General features: G+C 37.8%; 1 protein-coding gene across 3 annotated transcripts in view; it reads left to right on the top strand.

Annotated features, from left to right (window-relative positions):
- Positions 1 to 25,188, top strand: part of vps13d (vacuolar protein sorting 13 homolog D) — a 288,043-nt gene that overhangs the window by 97,406 nt on the left and 165,449 nt on the right. For all 3 annotated transcript variants that reach the window (XM_073031774.1, XM_073031775.1, XM_073031776.1), the window contains exons 25-32: positions 8,842 to 9,049; positions 9,261 to 9,471; positions 15,397 to 15,568; positions 16,519 to 16,634; positions 17,468 to 17,680; positions 18,947 to 19,209; positions 20,167 to 20,300; positions 20,844 to 20,999. In XM_073031774.1, the coding sequence (XP_072887875.1) occupies positions 8,842 to 9,049; positions 9,261 to 9,471; positions 15,397 to 15,568; positions 16,519 to 16,634; positions 17,468 to 17,680; positions 18,947 to 19,209; positions 20,167 to 20,300; positions 20,844 to 20,999 (1,473 nt within the window). The remainder of the gene's footprint in view (positions 1 to 8,841; positions 9,050 to 9,260; positions 9,472 to 15,396; positions 15,569 to 16,518; positions 16,635 to 17,467; positions 17,681 to 18,946; positions 19,210 to 20,166; positions 20,301 to 20,843; positions 21,000 to 25,188) is intronic.

The following is a 25,188-nucleotide window of genomic DNA, read 5'->3' on the forward strand; positions in this document are numbered from 1 at the left end:
GATACAGGTGTATTTTTACTAGTCAATTGGAACACCTTGACTGCACCCAGGTCTCCAAAAAAGATTTCCATTTAACTGATTATGTGACTTCTAAAACCAATTGGCTGTACCGGTGATGATTTGGTGTGTCTTATTAAAGGAGGGTGAATACTGATGCAATCAATTATTCTGTGTTTTATATTTGTAATTAATTTAGTTCACTTTGTAGAGATCTGTTTTCACTTTGACATGAGCCTTTTTCTGTTGATCAGTTACAAAAATGACGAAGTGAATCCACGGTGATTAAATGTTGTGAAAGAATCAAACTTGAGAAACCTCCAAGGGGCTGAATACTTTTTAGAGGCCCTGTAGGTATGAAAATGAAGATTGCATTAAATATAACATCTGAAATTAGTGTTGCAAATATATATTCTGAGAACTTTCAAGGCTGAGGAAATGGAGCACGGAACAGTGGTTTGGGAAAGTATAAACAACAAAGCAACTGGTAGTGCAGTGAGGAAAGGAAGATCATCATCTGGTATTGGGGGGCTGAAAAGATTAGCTGAGCCATGTCTGAAGAATTGGTTGAGGTAAGGTGGAGTCATGACCAAGATGAGATTTGTGTATGAGAAACTTCAAAGTTACTGAATTTATAATTTGGAATCGTTTTCCTTCCTGTTTCACTTAGAAAGGCTAGTGGAGCATAGCTATTGAGCTGTATAGACTTAATTGGGAACTCAAAATGTTTTGTAAGTATAATGGTATGGATTCAAAAGTTGGGAATGATTTTTGATTTAATGTTAAGTTTGGGCACTGTTAGGTGATTAAATCCACATATGGGTTTGTTTGAAATGTTGATTTCTAAAAGTTGGGATTTGTGTTTGGAACTCCAGTTTTTCCTGGAATGCTACCATTGGCTTTGTTGATCAGAACAGGAATCAGAGATTTACTCCACCTCTGAAAATTATGGACAGTTCACTTTGGGTGAATTCAGAAGCTGGTGATACCCTGCATGGAAAACAGCCCACTGCTATTGGTGATCTCTGCTTGTAAATGAAGAACAGTTGTATAAATGAGATAACTTGTTGATTTGTGCCTTTGATGCATTTAGTGATAGCAAAAAATGAACTAGGTGTAAAGCTCTTTTCCAGCCCTTTACCTTTCGCACCCACCTATCACCTTCTAGTTTATCCTCCTTCCTCTCTGCCCACCTTTTTATTCTGGAATCTTCCCCTTTCCTTTCCGGTCCTGATGAAGGATCTCAGCCTGAAACGTTGACTATTTATTCATTTTCATAAATGCTGCCTGACCTGCTGAGTTCCTCCAGCATTTTGTGTGAGTTGCGAGGTGGAAAGAATACTTTAGCTTATATTCTTGTGTTTTACTATACTAAATGCAAGATAATTATTTGGGTTATTTCTCAAACGATTGAGGCAGTGTTGGCAAAATAATTAGTTTCCTGTTTGAAGTGGGTGATAGCTACACTGTGAGGATAATGAGTGGTGCATTTCCATGGATTAAGATTTTGTCAGCATAACAGATGAGCTGTATGAAACTAATCTCAATTTTAGCTGTCTTGTAAGAATAATAACAGTGGTCCAAAAGCTGACTTGAGACTGACAATGATTTGTGATTCTGCATCGAATCTAGGCTGTGTTGTCAGGCTAATTACAAGTTTGTTGGCATTTAAGCTATGTTGTCGGGTAATGACTGATGAGCTATGAATGACCCAGAATGGAGGCCATGTTTTCACGATAATAACTTATATCCTGTACATGACCCAGGATTGAGGTTGTCTGGATAATTACTATTTCGTCTTTGACAGGAGTTCAAAAGACTGGATTATCCAGCATTAACATCCCCACTTGTATAAAATGTATTCTTTAAATTTCACTTGTATGTGAAATTGATTATATTAACATATCATGCTAGGCCATTAATTTTGAATGTAATGCAGTGCAAAATAAGTCATTTATTAATACCAGATTCAGAGGAATAGTTCTGCTCTAAGAATAAATACAAAATTTTGCAGCAATCCTGTGAAGAAAGATAGCATGCTATTTATTTATTTTATCTCACGTTCACTGTAGAATTAAAGTGGTTGAATTATTTTAAATGCATTTCTCTTTTAGAATATGTGATTTTATGTTGATTTAAGTTTTTTACTTTCCCTTTTTTCTTTTTCTGAGAATTTGATTTTGCACGTCAATTCATACAAGGACCCATCATTATTTGAGGTACACAGACAAGATCACCTATTTGAATGCTTATGCAGAGGTGATATGTAGTGTAATGTTTGCTTTTATGTGTTCATGTACTTTTCACTGTGTCTCCTAAGTATCTCAACCAAGGGAAAATTATTATAGTTTGATTATTCTCGTATGCACACTCTAAAAAATATCCAGCTTTTTAATAGTAATGCTAACTAAAATGGTTGGGAATTGACTCTTTTTTTTTGTTAGCAACTACAGCTAGGTGCAAATACACAAATTTTACTTTTTCCTGCCTTAACAATGCATCTTGATTCAGGATTTGGATTAATCAAAGTCTCAATGCTAAGAGAAAGGTGACCGAAGTGTAGAAAAGAAAGCGTATCCTTGAGAGCATTTTTGAGAACGAGTGTGCCTCCAGTTGTTGTTGTGGACTAGATGTACTGTAGGTATGCATCTTTGATTTGTATATGAACACATGAGTTCTGCAGCTGGGTGTATGAGAGTTTGATTTGACCCTGCTTCCTGCATGTGACATATTTAAGAGATATTCTACTCCAGTTTGGACTGTGCTCATCTTGCAGACACCTGCATGAAAATTGGATTGTATTCTTTATAGTTTTTAACGTTGAACTGATTGACCCTTGGGAACCACTGTAGTGTAAAACCCCTTTCAGCTTCTTTAAACTAAGGTGATTCATTACAATGAGTTTTCACATATTAAGCAACAATGGCTTTATTTATAAAAAATGACATCACAGCTCATAGTAAGTCATACATATAGTAAGCAATACATTTTAACCTGGTATTAGATGAAAATGAAAACAGTCCTGAGTGTACCTGACTTTGTTGTAATTATCATGTTGTATTAATACCACTGGCTGAAATGTATGTACAAGCTGCTGGTTGCACTGTTTTGTTCAGTTTAACTCTACTTCAGCATACCTTCTGCTAAAACTCTCATCCCTGTCTTTGCTACTTCTAGATTATGAAAGTTCTAGTTCACATCCAACTTTCTGCCCTCTGTAAACTTGAAGTCACTGAAAATTCTGCTCACTACCGACCACTTCACATCAAATTCTGTTCACCCATAATTTGAGGTACATCTGCCTTCTTCCAACTCTGATCTTGTGTACTCTCAGTTTTAATTGTTGAATCATTGGTGGCCTGGACTACAGCTGCCAAAGCGTTTGAATTTTGTCTGGATCTCTTCACCTCCCTCTCTGCTTTCTCTATCTAGATGCTTGTTTTTACCTACTTCTTTGAGCTGTATTGCAATATTAAAAATGTTATTTAAAGACAAATTTCAGGGTGATGAACAAATATAAATGGAATTAATTACATTATAATAAAAATTTCCCTAAATATTCTATTATCCAGTAGACATTAACCTCTGTGGAAAAAAAAGTTCAGATAAAAACCCTGCGGTACAGAAAAGTTAGCCAAGCCATACCAGCGTAAGCAAGCATACAACACTGACACACATTAGCAAATAGTATTATACTGTACTTTGTTAGACATACAGTTGAGCAGATAAATCTCTATTGTAACATGAATCTCATATGTACTTTGTGAAGCTACATAATTGCTTCTGTCCAGTTGATTCTGAAACTGGCTACATTTCATTTTTACATATATAATGAATTACCTGCCCAAATAAAACCATTTTCATTTTGCTGTTATTTGGTCAGTGGAAAGTTTCCCAAAATGAGGCACATAGAATTCATCTTCTTTGAATAAATTGCTTCTGGACAAAAACAACAGATTGCAAATTTATTGGCTATCATTCATTGCAGCACAGAGGAATGTTGCCTTGTTTGACCTGCCTGAAAAAAATGATTGAAAGTATTGGATTGCAGTGAAAATGCCAGTTTGTTCCTATAGGCATGCACCATTTTGCTGTGCAGCAGTGGATGGGTGTTCAAAGTACTGCTGTTGTGAGAATGCTTGATGAAAATTTTATCTTTGTACTTTTTTTTCTCACTGTTTATTTTTAAATTTGAACATGAATAACTATCTTAGAATACCTCTTCTGGTAGCAGAAATGCATCAGAAGAGACTTTTCTAAATGGTATGAAAGGCCTGTTTATTTAATCCTTTCCATGTAATAAATTTAGCAACTCACTTGAAATAGTGGGAAGGTAGAGAATTGGGAAGCTTTTAGAAACCAACGGAAGGCAACTAAAAATCCATTAAGAGAGAAAAGATGAAATATGAAGGTAAACTAGCCAACAATATAAAAGAAGGTAAGGTTTTTTCAGATACATGAAGAGTAAAAGAGAGACAAATGGATATCGGACTGCTGGAAAATGACGTTGGAATGGTATTAATGGGGGACAAACGTAAGTATTTTGCATCAGTCTTCATTGTCAAAAACACGAGCCATGACAGAAATTCAAGTGTCTGGGGGCAGAAGTGAGTGTCATTGCTATTACTAAGGAAAGGTGCTTAGAAAGCTGAAAAGTCTGAAGGTAGGTGGGTCAGATGGACTACACCCCAGGGCTCTAAAGGAGGCAGCTGGAGAGATTGTGGAGGCATTAGTAATGACCTTTCAAGAATTACTAGATTCTGGAATGGTTCCAGAGGACTGGAAAATCACAAAAGCAGCTCCACCCTTTAAGAAGGGAGGGAGGAAGAATAAAGGGAATTATAGACCAGTTAGCCTGGCTTTTGCGGTTAGAAAGATGTTAAAGTTTATTATTAAGTATTTCAGAAGGCCTTTAACAAGGTTCTGCACATGAGACTGCTTAACAAAATAAGTGCCCAAGGTATTACAGGAAAGATAGTAGCATGGATAAAAGATCAGCTGATTGTCAGGAAGCAAAGAGTTGGAATAAACAGGGCCTTTTCTGGTTGGCTGCTGGTGACTCGTGATTTGTTGCAGCAGTCAATGTTGGGACCACTTCTTTTCCTATCATATGTCAATGATTTGGATAATGGAATTGATGTATTTGGGGCCAAATTTGTGAAGGAAATGAAGATAGATGGAGGGCCAGGTAATGTAGAGGAAGCAGGTTATCTTCAGAAGGACTTGGGACAGATTGGGAGAATGGCAAAGAAGCGGCAGAAGTGAAAGGAAGTTCAGGGTCGTGCACTTTGGCAGAAGGAGTAAAAGTATGGACTGTTTTCTAAATGGGAAGAAAATTTAAAAATCGGAAGTGCAAAGGATGACTTGCAGGTTGATTCGGTGGTAGGGAGGCAAATGCTACATTAGACCTTCATTTCAAGAGGACTGAAGTACAAAAGCAAGTATGTAATGCTGAGGCTTTTTAAGGCATTGGTCAGACTGTACTTGGAGGGTTGTGAGCAGTTTTGGGCCCCTTATCTAAGAAAAGAAGTGCTGGCATTGGAGAGGGTCAAGTGAAGGTTCATGAGAATGATCTCCAGAATGAAAGTATTAACTAATAAACAGTGTTTGCTGGCTATGGGCTTGTACTCTCTGGAGTTTAGAAGAATAGGGAGGATCTCATTGAAACCAATTGAATGGTGAAAGGCCTGGATAGAGTGGATGTGTAGAGGATGTTTCCTATAGTGGGTAAGTCCAGGACTAGAAGACACAGCCTAAGAGGGACATCCATTTGGAACAGAGGTGTGGAAATTTTTGTTTAGTTTGAGGGTGGTGAACCTGTAGAATTCATTGCCACAGACGGCTGACAGGTGAAGTCATTGATGCCCTGATCAATCAAGAACCCGTCAACCTCCACCTTAAATATACTCAAAGGTTGTGGGGAGAAGGCAGGAGAATAGGGTGCAAGGGATAATACATTAGCCATGATGGAATGGTGGAGCAGACTCAATGGGCAAAATGGAATTTTCTTTACCGTTCTTTAAGGTGGTCTAATTCAAGGAAGCAACTTAAGACTTGGACTATAAATTTGCTAGTTTAGTTTATCTTGCCATTGTCCTTTCATTTTCTATTCATTGTATGTTGAAATGATGGCAAATAACCCAGCTCTCTGCTGTCAGAACAAAATGCCATAATATATTTGACTGGTTTGAGATAGGATTATGGCTTTCCTGCAGCTGAATGAACTCATTGACATATCATCAATTCACTAACAATTAGAAGCAATGTGATGGTTTAAAAATAAATTCACATTAATCTGCTGAAGAATTTCACTGGCAACAGAAATGCATTAATACCTGTAATCACCACAATCACACGAAACCCAGAAATTCTCAAATGTGAAAAAAGGCAAAATGCATTGTTTTGCCATATCAAAATGAATGGTCTGAAACTAAGGGACGGTCTCGTTTTCAGAAACTAACTAGCGAAGCACCATGCTGTCATAAACACAGTAATTTGAGAATGTTATTTGTGCTCTAATCATCAATTTATAACGGAGGATTGGCGTGCAGCATGACGTTTTTTAAAATCCTTGAACAATGGTTCATACAAGAGGTTTGTGTAATGAGTGCTGTGTTCACCTTAGAGCCATGCACAAATAGTGTTCTGGTATTTGTAAGCCTCATAGAATTAGCAGGATAATGGACTATGACGAGCAAAATGGTCAATAGTAATCCAGGTCAATAACCTGGATTCCTCTGAATTTCATTTTTTTGTTTTAACAATTTATCATTTTCTAATTCGATTCTGATGTTTCACTAACCTTAACTCTATACTCTTAACACAAATTTCTTCAAATGTATGCAAGCACAATTAAGGCAAAATTACCAGTAACATTCATTCAGTAAATAAAACTGCTAAAATGTGCTTCTGCAGTCATTCACTGCCAACCTCAGAAAGCATTGTCGCTACAGCAAAACTATGCTCATTTTATCTACCCGAAAATGCAGCTATCACAGCCAAGAGAAACTTCTAAATGTGTTAAAAGAGCTCTTTTGGAATATCCATGTGGTAATTTTGTTTAAATAAGTTAACCTAATGTATAAAAATGTATAAGGTATCTCTAGATACTTAAAGACTAATACAGTATATAGGTGTGAAACATTATGAATATCTTCATGCTGTAACTTGGGTTAGGTTGCTACATCCTTCTGCGCCACTTTTGCAACCAGCACAAAAGTGAAAATAGAACTCTGCTTGGAAAGAACTATAAATTGAAATGTTGGGCACACTTGGGTCAATCTTCCAATATTTTCTGTTTTAAGGTTTCCAGCATGGATGGCACGGTAGTGTAGCAGTTAGCACAACGTTTTACAGTACCAACAACCCTGGTTCAATTCCCGCCACTGCCTGTAAGGAGTTTGTACACTCCCCCCGTGACAGCGAGGGTTTCAGTGTCTTCCCACCGTCCAAAGATGTACAGGTTGGTAGGTCAATTGGTTATTGTAAATTGTTCCAGGATTAGGCTAGGATTAAATTGTGGGATTGTTGAGTGACATGGCTCAAAGGGCCGGAAGGGCCTATTCTGTGCTGTGACAATAGAATGGCATTTGCAGTATTTTGCAACAAAAACAGAAATGCTGAAGGAACTTGGCATGCCGTCAAGCAGCATCTGTGGAATGTGAAACCTGTCAGCAATCCTTCCTCAGAACCAGAAGAGTGGAGGGCTTTCAGATCACAAAGCAGGAATTCAGAAAGGTGAGAGTTAAGGGAAAGGGAAGTGCAAGGAGTGAGGTGTAAGTCAGAGCAGGTGATAAAGATGAGTACTGACTATTAGCAAGGCACCTAAAAGAAACCAGGTAAGAAAGTGAGGTTATCATGATAACAGGAAATGATGACAGAGCATATTTCATGAAGTTGAAGAATTATTGTACATTCCAGAAGGTTAGAGTGCTTTTTGTTCTAGGTCTACTTGGAATGTGATAACCAATGTTTAAAACTGCAAGCATAAAACAAGATGCTGAAGAAATTCAGTAGGTCAGGCATTATCTGTGGAGGGAAAGGAACAGTCAACCTTTCATGTCAAGACCCTTCTTGTGCTTTCCTGCTCTTCAACCACATAGTCACCCAGACTCGCTTTCACAGCCACATATCCTTCCTTGCTTTTCCACATTTCCCTGACCCGCCGAGTTCTTCTGGCATCTTGTTTTTTTTACTCCAGATTCCAGTATCTGCAATTTCTTTTATCTCCATGTAAAATAGTAAGTATGCATTGTCTACATTAGGAGTGATCTGCATTTGTACTCTATATGTTATATGAATCTTTTTGCTTAATAAACAGCTGAAGTTTAAAATATGTAATCCAATAATCTTTTTTCCATTTTGTATTTCCAGCTTTGAAAGGCTGGAAGCTGAATATTCATCCAAATAACCTTTCTGGTGTATTATAACCAGGCACATGAAAGTGCACCACTTAATATTTTTTGTGATCACTTAAAGTCTTTTATCATCCTGGGAGCCCTGATCTCTCTGGCCCTATGAATTATTTGATTGAGTTGTTAAGTATTCCATGTAGTTTCAGATATATCGTTAGCTCCTCTCAGGAGAGTTTTGATCTTGCTTAGGAAGCAATTGAATTCTATTAACTGCTTAAGGAAAATGCAAAGATGTAGTAGATACCACTAACGTGGTTGATAATGGGAGAGAATCCAAATTTGGAATTATGTTAGGCTGTTAAGTCAGCAATTAATTTGCATTGTGTTTTTGGATAGTTTACATATTTTAAACATCTGTGAAACTTAAGTGTTTAGATTTCATTTTTATCTTTGTTGTTGCTTCCTCAAAATTTTGGCTCTTTTATACCAGGATTCTGAGGATTCCAACCCATCTGAAGAAATATACCATGAAAAGACAACCGTTCCTTGTAGACCTGACAAATTTAGCTCTGGTGCCAGCTCCTCCAGTAAAGCTCACCTTAACAAACCACATAATGTATCTGAAGCTGGTGCAAAATGGAAAACGCAGGAAGGACAACATGAACAGCCACAAGTTGTGGAGCTAAAGGAATCCAAGGGTAATGAAATAAGCTCTTAAAAATTATAACAGGTGATTTAATTTTCGAAAGCTGACTGAGGATAACATAAGATATGCAAAAGGCCTAGATGATAGACTTTAGTATGTAAGGAAATAAATTTTTGAGGTATTTCCTCCTGTTACTTGGTGAACAAACTTAAAATAATTTGTCAGTATTTTGAGATTTCATTGGAAATCTTTACCTTTTATAGAAGAACATATCTGCCTGTTGGACTGCATTGTAGTTGACCTACAAGACATGGATATCTTCACTGCTGAGAGACACCCTAGGGACCGTGCTGGAAGGCCTGAGAACTGTGGATCAGACCTTCTTTTTCCATCTTACATTGTCAGACATGTTGATGGGAATCTGCTGAAAGAACGATGCTGTCTAAAACTGCAAGTTGAACGGAACCTGGATAAGTAGGTTTTTCTTTTTTCCCCACTTAATAGAATCATCATAATATGGAGGGTCTCATAGGTGTGTGTGCGTGCGTGTGCATATATGTGTATGTATGTGTAATTGTGTGTGTGTGTGCATATATAAAAAGTGTGTATGTGTGTATATATATAAAAACCCTTCTAGCTTTTCCTTCTTCCTCTCCCTCCACCTTTTCATTTTGGTATCTTCACCCTTCCTTTCCAGTCCTGATAAAGAGTCTTGGTCTGAAGTGTGTACTGCTTATTCATTTCCGTAGATGCTACCTGACCTGGTGAGTTTCTCCAGCATTTTGTGTGTTGCTTTGGATCTCCAGCATCGGCAGAATTTTTTGTGTTTACCAAAAGTTAAGTGGGTTTGGATGAATGATATCTGACTTTAGGGTCATAGAGCCCTGATCTCAACATCATCGAGGCTATCTGGGATATCTGGAGAGACAGAAGCAAGTGAGATAGCCAAAGTTGGCAAAAAACGGTGGCAAGTTCTCCAAGGTGCTTGGAACAAGCTACCACCTGATTTTCTTATAAAACTGCATGACAGTGTACTTAGGAGAATTGATGCAGTTTTAAAGGCAAAGGATGATCACACTAAATACTGATTTAATTTAGATTTTTAATGTTTACTGTTCTTTACAGTATTTTTTAATATTTAGAAACTTTTCATTTGATTATTTTTGAGAATGTCTTTGCTTTACATATTTTTTTTTACATTTGCCTGACTTTTGCACAGTACTGTACCTATCCAGATTTCTCTTAAATTTTGAAATTGACCCTGCATCCACAACTCAGCTCATTCTACATTCTCATTAGTCTCAAAATGAAGAAGTTCCCCCTCATGTTCCCAGTAAACATTTCATCTTCCACCCTTAACCCAGGGCCTCTAGTTATAGTGTCACGCAACTCAGTGGAAAAAACCTGCTAATCCTAATCTATTCAGCTTCTTATAACACAGGTCTTCAAGTCCCAGCAACATCCTTGTAAATTTTCTCTGTACTCTTTCAATCTTATTTACATCTTCCAAAACTGCACCCAGTACTCCTGATTACACCCTACCAACATCTTATATAATTTGAACATAACATCCCAACTCTTGAAGTCAAAACAGCAATTTATGAAGGCTAATGTGCCAAAAACTGTATTTACGTCTTTAAAGGAATTTTGGATCTGTATACCCAAATCCCTCTGTTCTACCGCACTCCATAGTGTGCTGCTGCTCACTGTGTAAGATATAGCTTGGTTGGTCCTCCCAAAGTACAACACCTCACACTTGTCTTCATTATATTTCATCTGCCATTCTTCAGCCCATTTTTCTAACTGGTCCAGATACAGCTGGAAGCTTTGATAGTCTTCCTCGCTGTTTACTATACATCCAGTCCCAGTGTCATTCGCAAATTTGCTGATACAGTTTACCACATTATTATCTAGATCGTTGATGTAGAGGACAACCAACAACAGACCCAGCACTGATCCCTGCAGCACTCTACTTGTCACAGGCTTCCAGTCACAAAGGGGCAACCATCAACAACCACTCTCTGCCTTATTTCGCGAAGCCAGTGTTTAATCTAATTTATGACCTCATCTTGAATGCCAAGCAACTGAACCTTCTTGACCAACCTTCCATGTAGGTTCTTATCAAAGGCCTTACTAAAGTCCATGTAGACAATATCCATTGCTTTGCCTTCATCAACTTTCCTGGTAACTTCCTCAAAAAACTATATGAGATTGGTTAGTCATGATTTATCACTGACAAAGTCATGTTGATTATCCCTAATCAGTCTGTCTATCCAAATAATTATATATCTGGTCTCTTAGAGTACCTTACTATAACTTTCCCATTATTGGTGTCAGACTCACCAGCCTATAATTTCCTGAGAGAGTTTCTAAAACAATGGAACAACATGAGCCATCCTCCCATCCTCTGGCACCTCACCATGGTTGAGGATGTTTTAAATATGTATGCTAGGACTCCTGTAATTTCTGCACTAACCTCCCACAAGGTCTAAGGGAGCACATTGTCAGGCCCTGGAAATTTATCCACCCTAATTTGTCTCAAGAAAACCAACATCTCGCTACTGTATTGCCCTACTTCTATAGACTGTATCCATCTCCCAAGTAAATACAGTTGCAAAAAATCCATTTAAGATCTCCCCCATCTCTTTTGACTCTATACATAGTTACCACTCTGATCTTCCAGAGGACCAATTTTGTCCATTGCTATCCTTTTGCTCTTAATATGCTTGTAGAAATCTTTAGGAATCTCCTTCACCATGTCTGCTAGAGCAACCTCATGTCTTTTAGCCCTCCTGATTTCCTCCTTTTGTGTTCTCTTGCAGTTTTTTATACTCCTTAAGTGCTCTATTTGTTCCTACCTGCCTATACCTGCTATTCACCTTCTTTTTCTTAACCAGGGCCTCAGTATCTCTCCAAATCTAAGATTCCCTAAACCTGTTACCCTTGCCTGTTATTCTGACAGGAACATACAAATTCTGTATCCTCAAAATTTCTCTTGAAGGCCTGCCACTTACCAGAACGTGTCCCAATCCACATTTGTCATATCCTTTCTGGTACCAACAAAAATGGCCTTTCTCCAATTTGAAATCTCAACCTGATGACCGGACCTATCCTTTTCCATAATATACCTTGAAACTAATGATATTATGATCATTAGATGCTAAGTATTTCCCCCACACAAACTTCTGTCACCTGCCCTGTCTAATTCCCTAAAAGGAGCTCTATTATTGCACTCTCTCTAGTTGGGTCTTAGTTGGTACTGATTAAGGAAACTTTCCTTAACACATTTGACAAACTATCCCATCCAGCCTTTTACCGTAGGAGAGTCTCAGTCAAAATATAGTAAGTTAAAATCACCTACTATCACAACCTTGTGTTTCTTGCAACATTCTGTGATCTCTCTACAAACTTGCTCCTCTAAATCCCAGACTGTTGGGTGGTCTATAATCCTATTAACACAGTTAGACCTTTCTACAAACCCCATTTCCAGAAAAGTTAGGATATTTTCCAAAATGCAATAAAAACAAAAATCTGTGATATTCTAATTCACGTGAACCTTTATTTAACTGACAAAAGTACAAAGAAAAGATTTTCAATAGTTTTACTGACCAACTTAATTGTATTTTGTAAATATACACAAATTTAGAATTTGATGGCTGCAACATGCTCAACAAAAGTTGGGACAGAGGCATGTTTACCATTGTGTTACATCACCTTTCCTTTTAATAGCACTTTTTAATCATTTTGGAACTGAGGATCCTAATTGTAGTAGATTTGCAATTGGAAATTTTGTCCATTCTTGCTTGATATAAAACTTCAGCTGCTCAACAGTCCGTGGTCTCCGTTGTCTGATTCTCCTCTTCATGATGCGCCATACATTTTCAATAGGAGATAGATCTGGACTGGCAGCAGGCCAGTCAAGCACACGCACTCTGTGTCTACAAAGCCACACTGTTGTAGCCCGTGCAGAATGTGGTCTGGCATTGTCCTGCTGAAATAAGCATGGACGTCCTGGGAAGAGACATCACCTTGATGGCAACATATGTCTCTCTAAAATCCTAATATTCGCCTCAGAGTCAATGGTACCTTCACATACATGCAACTCACCCATGCCGTGGGCACTGATGCACCCTCGTACCTTCACAGATGCTGGCTTTTGCACCTTTCGCTGATAACAATCAGGATGGTCGTTTTCATCTTTGGCACGGAGAACTCGACGCCCGTTTTTTCCGAAAACTAGCTGAAATGTGGACTCATCTGACCACAGCACACGGTTCCACAGTCTTTCGGTCCATCTGAGATGAGCTCGGGCCCAGAGAACTCGCCAGCGTTTCTGCATAGAGTTGATGTATGGCTTCCTCCTTGCGTAATACAGTTTCAAGTTGCATTTCTGGATGCATTGATGGACTGTGTTAAGTGACAATGGTTTTCCGAAGTACTCCCGACCCCAGGTGGCTATAATTGTCACAGTAGCATGACGGTTTCTTAGGCAGTGCCGCCTGAGGGCTGGAAGATCACGCGCATTCAACAGCGGTTTCCGACCTTGCCCTTTACACACTGTGATGTCTCTAAATTCTCTGCAATCTTGTGTTGGGAAATGTTCCTTTTGAACTGACTAACAATTCACTCACGAATTTTGGCACAAAGGGGTGAGCCACGACCCATCCTTGCTTGCTTGCATCCTTTGATGGATGCTACTTTTATACCCAGTCATGATACCTCACCTGCTACCAATTAGCCTGCTTAATATAGAGTCTTCCAAACCGGTGTTACTTGAATATTCTGTGCACTTTTCAATCTTATTTTAACTCTGTCCCAACTTTTGTTGAGTGTGTTGCAGCCATCAAATTCTAAATTTGTGTATATTTACAAAATACAATTAAGTTGGTCAGTAAAACTATTGAAAATCTTTTCTTTGTACTTTTGTCAGTTAAATAAGGGTTCACGTGAATTAACATATCACAGATTTTTGTTTTTATAGCATTTTGGAAAATATCCCAACTTGTACTTCCTCAGTTCAACCCACAAAGCTTCACTAGACAAACTCTCCAGTCGTGTCTGAGCACTGCTGTGACATTTTCCCTGACACATAATGCTACCCTCCCCCTTTAATCACTCCTGCTCCATGTCTTAAACAACATTGAGCTCCCTTTCCTGCCTCTCACAACAGTCAAATCTCACTGATGACTCGATGTCATAATTCCACCTGCCAATCCATGCTTTAAGCTCATCCACCTTTCCTGCAATACTCCTTGCATTGAAATATACGCAGCTGAGAACATTAGTCCCACCATTCTTGATATTGTTTCCTGACTTTATATGTAGGCTTAACAACATCTTTCTTCACAACCACTTCACTATCTGTTTTGGTGCTTTGGTTCCAAGTTTGTAACACCAATGACAATCTCATGGTCACCATTTTTAAAAATTAAACCACTGAGTAAATTAAAATCCAAAAAAATTGTTGCTGGAAACATTCAGCATTTCATGTAGCACAAGCAGAATTAACAGTTCAGGTCTGAGTTCTATGTCAGAGCTGGAAAAAAGGAGAAACCAAGCTGCTTTTCATCAGCAAAGGAGGTGGGAGATAGATGAGCTCAACAAATGAAGTCTGTAATAGGGTGAGGCCATGTGTGTTAATGTGTAGATTATGCTGCTTTGTGTATGTAATTGTTTGCTAATAAAGGGGTTCTCTGTAAAAGCAGTTATGGTGACACTATATAACAGTAATTAGGTTTACAGCATCTATTTTCAAAAACTGGGAAAGATCGCCTGTACTTAGTTCAAAAGGTGAGAGAAAAAAATAATTGGTTTCAACTCCATGTTACAAATGGAAGCATTGAAGGGTTGCAGTGTTTGCATGTCAGAGCTTTAAAGAGGAACAGACATAATTGCAGAGCTACATGTGAATGACGAGTTTGAGGTGATTTGGAGCTGAAAGTGTTCTGTTTCAGTGAGGTATTTTCATTTTCTGAAGATTTGTTTGAGTTAAGTTTTTTGAATGTTACTTATCCATACCAGATGGAAGAGTTGGGTATAAGTTCTGAGAAGAAATGTTACATGGACTAGAGAGAAGCACCATTTGAGTTAAACAACTGACATGGAAATACTCAAAATGACATTTTACTCTCTGAATTGTCCCTTCTTATAATTACAAACAAGAGAAAATCTATAGACGCTGGAAATCTAAGCAACACAAAAATGCTGGAAGAACTTAGCAGGCCAGGCAGCAACTATGGAAAAGAGTTTAGTTGTCATTTCGGGCCTACACCCTTCAGCAAAATGAAGGGTCTCAGTCCGAAACACCGACCTTACGTTTTTGCATAGATACTGTCTGGCCTGTGAAGTTTCTTCAGCATTTTGTATGTGTTCCTTCTTTTATTTTTTTTTTTGTTTTAGGGAGATCAGCCATACAGTCCCTGATATGGCTATCCATGGTAGTTTGTCATCAGTTCATTGCTCCTTGGATCTTAGTAAATACAAGTTAATCCGTGGATTAATACAGAACAATTTGGGAGAACCTATTGAAGAGTTCATGAGGCCGTTTGATTTACAGGACCCCAGCATACATGTAAGTATAAATAAAAGGATTTAAAAAATGTGAGGTGGGAAGTGGGAAAGGCTGAAATGTTCAAAGTATATTTTATTATCAAAGTCTGTATACATTATACAACCTTGAGATTCATTTCCTAACAAGCAGCCACAAAACAAAGAAACCCAAAAACAAACCCCATATATATGAAAAACTGTCTTAACACCCAGTATACAGAGAATAAAAAACACCATGTCCATAAGAAAATAAAATAACGCATAAAAAAAGACCATCAAGCACCTAATGTGCAAAAAAATCATGCAAACAGTAACCACAAGCAAATAGTGTTTCTGGACTGAAGTCTGCAAGAGAGTCCGGTAGTTCAGCACAGAGCCGAATAAACGCCGTGGAGCAGCATCTTAATCAGCCTGTACCTTGCCTCGGGCCCTGACTCCCTGACCTTTCTGGAACCTTGACCTTTTCAATCTGGCCTGGTGCCTAATTCTCCATCCGAACATTGAGTTCTGCTGCTTCAAGCAACGATCAGAACTGGCCTGTACAAGTTGAATTCTCTTCTTACAAGGTAGTATTCAAGACCCTTGTCTCTCTAATTTTGCCTCGTTCCCTTGTCATTTCCGGTCCCATTTGCCGTCCACAGACTCTTTCTCTCTCCCCTTTTAATAAAATATTTCCATATTTCATTGAATTTATAACTCAGCCTTTCTAGTTTTCCCATTCCCTGCACCCTAGTCCCAGTGTATTCAGTCATTTACTGTTGTTTATTTGCTTAGCTTGTACACTCAGGCCCCAGATGTTCAGCAGTTTTCTCAGCCAAATACTTTTTTTAAATATATATACAAAAGTGCAATAAAACCATTTAGGCACCATTCAGGTTATGCTTGTTGCAACAAAAAAAAAGTTTGAACAAACTTTCCAGTATTTTCTTTTCAGGCATTTGGTTGATTTCAATTTTCTTCTGGTTTTCTCAGACAGTTCTCAGTGGAGAAGTTTATACGAACATCTCCTTTCTCATCGATATGATGAATGTTAGCTTGGAGCTCCTAGAGTCAAAGGGCAAGAACACAAGCAGTACTTCACTAGCAAGGTATTTACTGCTTTTCTGTGTCTGCAACTCTCCTATCACATACATCTTATTTTATGCTTGTTGGTTCAGGCAATTTACAGAATAACTCTGAGAACCTCAGCTGCTTTCATTATTCTGCCTATTGTGAACACTCAAAATATATAAAATTTGTATATTGAAATCTATCCTTTGGTGTTGTACATGAAATACCCAGATCAAATGTAGACTGCAGTGAAAAAGAGTAAGATGTCAGATGACTGAATCAAAGCATGCATTCCAAATTAGTGTATGTTTTAGATATTGTACAATGTCTAAATACTTTGAACATTTGGAAACAAAGTTAGGGAAGTTGTTGTAGCAGAGGATTTTTCCACCAAAACAAACTTCAAGACTCATGGGTTTCAACACCACCACAGGAAGGATGGTATTGTGGTAGAAAGTTTCCGAGGCAGTTTTCATGATCGTTGTGGAATTTGTATAGTAAAGGCAGTATCTAACAATAATATGAAAGCTGTTCCAGACTGAAGATGCGGAGTACTCTTTCAGCATGAATGATTTGGTATGCACTGTTGGAAGAGGAAACAACAGCAGATGCTATCATGATGTTCAGAAGGGAAGCTGGAAAAGTATTGGGTTAACAAAAAAGTGGCTGTGGGGGTGGGGGGGGGAGGATGGAAGAATGTGATGTGCCGGATTACACTTGCACAAATCTTCATGAAATCAGTGGATCATTAATTTCTTTCACTATTATGATTTAGTCTAAGATTCTTAATATGTAAATATTCTGTGCATAAATCTCTTGGAAAATGAACTCAAATAATTTTTGCTGTTTTCTTGTACTATCACTTTATCAGATTTGATTTCAAAAAGTCGAAATTACTTTACGAGAGCTTTTCAAATGCGACCAAGTCTGTAAATCTGGTCTCTCATTCAATGATGGCTTATGACACCCGAAGCACTGGACAAGCAATGAACCCTAACATCAAAGCAAATGTATTTCGATGCATTTTGGACGCATCAAAGAGTGGAGGCAACCAAGCCTCCCTACAAATGGAGCTGCATTACAGGTGCCAAATAATATAGCTGTTTTAGAATTGCCATTAATTGTTGCCTTCACCATCTGTGGTTAGTCATTGGCCCATGCTGAAATTTATGTGCATATCTCATTAGGCTCAACTACGGCCTCCCCAATGAATGAATGTTCAGCTCCTTATTCATGCTCTCAAATAAAGAATAGTTATTTTGACAATTTACTGGCAAGGTATAGTTAACATCTTCATAGGAAACATTACAGTATGCATAATAAAAAAGCATGAATAGGTCACTTGGCCTCTCAAACCCACTCCCCCATCCAATGTGATCAAGGTTGATCTGCCCCACACCTCATCTTTTTTGTGCCAGTATCCCCGATCTTTCAAAAAATTGTCTATCTTTAAATGATGTAGCCTCCAAATTCCTATGAGGTAATGGTTTGAAAAGATTCACTGCCCATTGAGAGAAGTTCCAGTGCTCTGCAGCTTTAAATGACTGCTCTTTAATCTTATAACTCTGATCAAGATCCCCCCTTCAAGATTTGTTTACTAGTGCAAATGTCTATCTTCCCTGTCACACCCCTTCATGATCATGTATAGTTTAATAACATCTCTCAACCTAAATTAATAGAGATCTATTTTTTTTCACATGGTCAATGAAGAAGAGAAAAGTGAATAAAACCAAGTGGGGGAGAACTAGAAACTGGGAAACCTTGGTACTTTTGGTAACTTTACCACACAGTGCAATTCACTTTCTTGTCTCAGACTTGCACACACAATCATGGTGAATATTATTATTACATTGGTGATATAACTATGGGAATAGATGATAAATATTCAGATTAACATCCTAATGACATGACCCACCCACTTGCGTTTTGAATATCAGTCTAGACAGTTACCTTTCCATCCTAAATGGGTCTTTCATTTTAAGAAAGCAAGTTAAGGTTAATTGAAAAACCTGAGGGTATATATAATACTCTGGAAATGTTATACTTACATTATTAGCTTTATTCTGAGATATTACATTGACTGAAACCTAGTTCAAGAATGGTGACATCTCAACAGCAATCTCCCTTTGGTGCACTTTCCATCCCTTGCCTATTGAAAATGCCATGGTGTGACCCTTTAAACTATATCTCGATCTTTCCTCTTCAACCTCACTTCTAGTTAGTGCTGTGAGGAGGGCAAATTAATAGCTTGGCATGAGATTGATGTAACGTTGTCCATGAAATGATCCATTATTAATAAAGTGAATCCTGGCTGTGAGTTTAATGTAAGGTTTTCTTTTTGGTATCCCAGGTCGACCAGAGATGCTTCAAGTTTCACTGTGGTTCTGAATAACCTGCGTGTTTTTGTTATATTTGATTGGTTGATGCTTGTGCGGGATTTCCTGCAAACTTCTGACAGCCCAAAAAAGCCAGAAAATGTCTCACCTGCTCGTGAACGAAAAGTTGGTAGCGAAGTCTTGGTTCCCAAAACTGTGAAGTACGGAGTCATTACAAAGCGTTCTTCTGTGCCAATGCCAAATGAGAAGTACTTGGAAGTGAAAATCAACGTAACTGGTAAAAACTGCAATTTATCTTTAGAAAGTTAAGCACTAATTTTTATAGGCCTATTCACTTCCAGATCTATTTCATGGGAGAAATTTTTTTGAAAGCATTTGGAATGTAATTTTATATTCCCTTATAAGCTCCTTCCCAATGACCACAGGAGCTGAAACTCCACTGGGCATAGTTAACAACTATTGAGTTAAAGGGCTGAAGTTTGAAATTCAATCTGACCTGAAGTAGGTGATGTTATTTGGATTAGGAGATTGCAATTTGGCATTGATCCATATGAACTTGGAAGGATTGTAATAGAATTTTCACTCTTAAGGAGCAGCTGGCAGAATCTGCTATTTTGTGCATGAATGTTGTGTTAATGGGTAAATGTGCTCACTGCTTTCAAGAGGTTTATTGACATCTATTTTTTGGCTCGGGCATGTAAGATGACCATGTGGTATTGCCCACAAGGAATGGTCATCACAGAATCTTGATTAAGAAAGGGTTAGCAAGTTTGTGTGTGGAAAACATTGTGATTGGGTAAGCTGTATGCCACTAAGCATATCTCTTGAAAAATATTTTTGTCATCATTTTCTTATTTTCCTTGATGTTTCTTCCTTTCACGTGACTTTTTTTTCACATTCAATCCATTGATGTTCTCCTGAGGTGCAAAATGCCACCTGTTGGCTTCAATCACCTATGGCTTGCAATTCCAGGCAATATCTGATAAAAGCAAGTAGTATTGTTGACTGGGTAAAATTGCTTATGAACGCCCTTGAAGTAGCCTGTATCACTTAAAGCTTCACAAAAATGGTTTAAAATTAAATGGATTGTACCCAAATGAAGTAATATTATTTTGAGACAATCTTATTAAAAGGGATTACATTTTTCAGTTGGTAGTTTCAGGGTTAAGTATAACTTCTGTTTCCATTCCCAACTTGGATTGATTTAAAGAAACGACATGTATTCTTTTCATAGGTACTGAATTTGTTGTGGTTGAGGACATGTCATGCCATGATACAAATGCAGTCATTCTGAAGGCAACAACTGTGCTCACCTATAAACCACGACTTGTGGATCGACCATTCTCTGGTAGTCTTGGAGGAATTGAGGTAAGCAGTGGCTCCAATGTCATACAAATAAAATAATGTTTTATAATTAAAGATCATTTAGTATTGTGCAAAGAGATGTATCATACATTGCATAAGCAGAGTAACTTTCTGAACATATGGCCATTTAAAAAAAAAATATCGCAAGTAAACAAAGTTTTAATTAGGTGTTATTTTTTTCTCATCAAAATTTACTATGGGATCAAAGCACAGAAATATCAGACACTTAGAAATTGAGGAAATCAAATTTTTTTAAATGAATCTCAATTCAACTCGAACCTGCTGCATTAGAGTCAAGGAATATCACTCTGGTAGTACTGTGACTATTCTTTCCTAATGGGGCTACTTTTTTCCCGTGCCACTTTGTCACCATTGTAACCAGAATCAGACATTTGAGTCTAATATGTACTACAATACCTTCTAAAGTGAATTCTATTTGTATTTTCAGGCTCACCGGAAAACTCAAATAAATACAGTCAGATTGAATTTCTTATTTTTATGGCAGATTGTGGTTCTAACCCCTCTTGCTCTCTTACGCATTTTCAGGTATTTTCATGCCGACTTGGCAATGAGCAAGAAACTGCATTGTCCATTATTGATCCTGTAAATGTGCAGATAGAATTGATTGGAAATCCTACCTACCAGAAGAGCTCTGGTCTGCTGGATGCCTTTGGAAGTGAGGATTTCCCACCAGTACTTGAGGTACCATTTTAACAAATAACTTCTGAGCATCTTGATTGTGAATCTGAGATGTTAACTTTTCTCAGCAGAGCAACAGTTTGGGGTGCTACAATTGGATTAGCATTTCACTTGAGGGAGAAATACATGTCCTGTTCTCTTTTTTTAGTTACTATATATAAGGTCATAATGTGGATTAGACTTGGCTCTTACATCTTTTTAAATTATCTGACACATAAAGTTTAGGGTATATGAAAATAAAATACTACAGATGCTGTAAGTATGAAACATAGAAAATAGAACACAGCAGATTACAGGCCCTTTGGCCCACAATGTTGTGCCAACCATGTAACCTACTCTAGAGACTGCCTAGAATTTCCCTAGCGTATAGCCCTCTATTTTTCTAAGCTCCATGTACCTATCTAGAGAGGCTCTTAAAAGACCCTATTGTATCCACTTCCACCACCACCGCCAGCAGTGCATTCCATGCACTCACCACTCTGTGTGAAAAACTTACCTCTGACATCCCCGCGGTGCCTTTTTCCAAGCCCAAAATGTGCCCCCTCGTGTTAGCCATTTCAGCCCTGAGAAAAAGCCTCTGGCTATGCACACAATCAGTGCCTCTCATCATCTTATACACCTCTATGTCACCTGTCATCTTCGTTGCTCCAAGGAGAAAAGGCCAAGTTCACTCAACCTATTCTCATAAAGCAACAATCCTATCCAATCCAAGCAACAAAACAAACAGAAATCCTGGTAATGTTATCTGTTTCTCTTTCCATAGATGCTGCCTGACCAGCTAAATGATTTGAGCATGTTCTGTTTTCTTTTAATGTATTAGGGTTCTGTATGAAGAATGGGGAGTTTTAAAATATGGTACTGAAGATTGCTGTTATTTATAAAATTGTTCTTCAGTAAGTTTGACTTTAACGAGGAGAAGGGGTTAAATATAGAGCTTTGGTATAGCAGCCATTTTGATTATCAGGTTATTTTTGTAAATGAGTGCTTACTTAACATTCAAGTAGTATTCCTTGTTTTACAATCAATATACTGTACAAGAAAACCAGAGATGACTAGTACATGTGATTGAAATGCTGATTGGAGGAAAATGTCAAATGACCAGTGGTAATTTAACCAAGTTACTTTGCTGACCCTTTTCTAACTCTTGACGCTGCTACAGCTTCCAGGCCTTATTACAGATAGCATATCATTAAGCATCACGGAGAAAATTGCTGCTATTTTCTTTTGCATGGCTGCTTGATTTGGTCTTCTAGGCAATAGAGATAATTTGCAAATCATCTTGATGCAGTAAGGCATTAGAGCTTGTGGGTTGTGGAATAGAAAAAACAGGAAGACAAACCAAAGTTGTAAAGGATTTCCAAATGTAAGTTCTTACTATATTGATATTTTAAAAGAGCTTTTGACTTTGAAAAGAAGAGTTTTTAAAACAAGCAGAAACCCAGAAGTCTTTAAGCTCTGGAGGAACTCAGCAGGTCAGGCAGCTTTTATTGAGAGGAGATAGACGCTGAGTCCTTACAGCATTTTGTACTTGTTGCACTGGATTTCCAGCATATGTGAAATCTCTTGTGATAAGGTTTTAACTTCTGGCATTTTAATCAATGCACAAATAATCAAATAGTGACAAACAAAGAGATAAAGTATTTTGTATTACTATACAACAATTGTAATGTAGGAAAATAAAACAAAAATTTGGAGTAATCTGTAAGAATATGTGAACTTTTGTCTTAAAAATCTGATCAGCTGCCGGCTTCCTTCACTTGATTGCTCAAGAATGCCACCGTTACATGAAACTCTTTCAAGAGTATTAATTTATGAAGTCCACTCATAGAATAATTTTACACCACTGTTAACATAAACTTGAATTTGATGATCAGCAGTAAATAGAGGCCCGCACAGTGCTTTTCGCATTCTAAAGTAGTTTTGATTTTTCCCGACTATGGCATAAGAAATTGTGTGTGCACCAAAAGTTGAAGCCCTCATCAAAAAACCACTGTAATCCTGTAGATTCAAAGTAAGTATATTTACTTTTTGTAACTGATGGCAGACAGCAGGTGGATAAGGTAGGAGGTGTTAGGTTTTGGATATTGTTATTGTTTTATACTATGCTTTGTAATTATCTGCAGGTTTGTTTAGCGTTTAAAGATTAAGAGAAAATGCAGTTATTCTCAGTAGAACTATAGTGAAGGCATGTTGTGTGCAGCTCTGTCTAGGTTTACAAGTGAAGAATGGTCACTTGACTGAGGTACTGTAGGGTAGCAAAGTTCATGAAATTGATACGAAGGTCTCCAGGTAGGAAAGGAGAGGAAAGATAGGTAGAGGTGGGTGGTTAAATGTAAGAAAAGCAAAGCATTGAAAATGACACACTATCCATACACAAATCTTTACACTATCCTAACACATTTAGAAATTAGCAGGTATTATGCCGTGGGCAACCCTGAGTTGTTGACTTGAAAGAAAATCATTGTTGGGAGCTTAACATTAAAGATACTTTACATCAAAAGGACAGGCAGGTAGGCAGAGGGGATGGGGTGGCTCACTTGATTAAAAAAAATTAAATATTTCGAAAGGGGTGAGATATGATCGGAAAATGTAGAATGCTTGTAGGTGGAGTTAAGAAACTATAAGGGTATAAAGACCCTGATGAGAGTTATGTACAGTCCCTAAAAGAGTAGCCAGGATGTTGAATACAAATTACAATGGGAGATAGAAAATGCATTTAAAAAAAAGGCAATGTTACGAAAGTCATGGGGATTTCAGTATGCAAGAGAGGGAATTTGTAGAATGTCTACAAGGTATTGTTTGGTGACAATAAAGTATAGTAAGGTGCCTTTTTATTGCAGCTTGTGGTTGAGCCCACTAGGGGAAAGGCAGTTCTGGATTGGGTGTTGTATAATGACCCATATTTGATTAGAGAGCTTAAAGTAAAGGAACCCTTAGGAGGCAGTGATCATAATATGACAGACCACCCTGGAGTTTGAAAGGGGGAAGATAAAGTCAGATGTATCAGTATTACAGTGGAGTAAAGAGAATTACAGAAGCATGAGCGAAGAGATCGACAAAGTTGATTAGAAGGGGATACTCTTGGGTTTAATAGCAGAACAGCAATGGCTGGAGTTTCTGGGGCAATTTGGAAGGGGGCAGGACAGATACATCCCAAAGATGAAGAAGTATTCTAATGGGAGGATGAGACAACAATGGCTAACGTGGGAAGTCATAGCATAAAATCAAAAGAGAGGGCATATAATAAAGCAAAAATTAGTGTGAAGTCAAGGATTGGGAAGCTTTTAAAAACCAACAGAAAGCAACTAAAAGGCCATAAGGGGAAATGAGCTGAAATATGAAGGTAAGCTAGCCACTAAAATAAAAGAAGATACAGGTCCACAATCCCTTATCCGAAATTCCTGGGGCCAGTTGCATTTCGGAATTAAGAATTTGTCGGATTTCAGAAAATTGATAATTATGTTGATAGTTAACCTGTCTCAGTGCGGGTGGACTTTAGGACCTGGGGGAGCTCCGGACCTACGCACATCCTCCCATATACTTTAAATCATCTCTAGATTACTTATAATACCTAATACAATGTAAATGCTATGTAAATAGTTGTTATACTGTATTGTTTAGGGAATAGTGACAAGAAAAAAAGTCTGTACATGCTCAAACAACGAGTGCTGGAGAGAGAACTTCCATGTTTTCCCGATCTGCGCTCTTTTACAAATACTATTACAGTTTATTTATAGAGTAATATACTGATAAATTAAATAATAGGATAATTACAGACCATAAATACACTAGTACATTTTGTTTCCAACAAAAACATTCAATAAAACATAAAAATATACAGCTTCAAACGAACCGAATCAAACACATGGTAAATGACTTATTGGAATAAATAAGTTTAGAGCGTAAGTACTCGAGGACATATACAGGTTCAAACAAAGCTAAATACGTACAAGTACTTCTAGTTAAGTTGCATTACGTCTGGCAAACAAAGCTAAATACTCCACAGGTACCTGATGGGCCAGGAACAGGCTTCTCAAGTTACTGTCACTATATAACTTCAGTAACTTCTCTTTCTGTTTCTTTAAATCATATACAGTGGTAGTTCCGACACCATATTCTTCAGTAAGACACCGCACAGACACACCACGATCAAGCTTCTGCAATCTCAACTTTCTGCATTATTGATAATGAC

Source organism: Hemitrygon akajei, chromosome 29 (assembly GCF_048418815.1).
Source record: "Hemitrygon akajei chromosome 29, sHemAka1.3, whole genome shotgun sequence".
Taxonomy (NCBI): Eukaryota; Metazoa; Chordata; class Chondrichthyes; order Myliobatiformes; family Dasyatidae; genus Hemitrygon; species Hemitrygon akajei.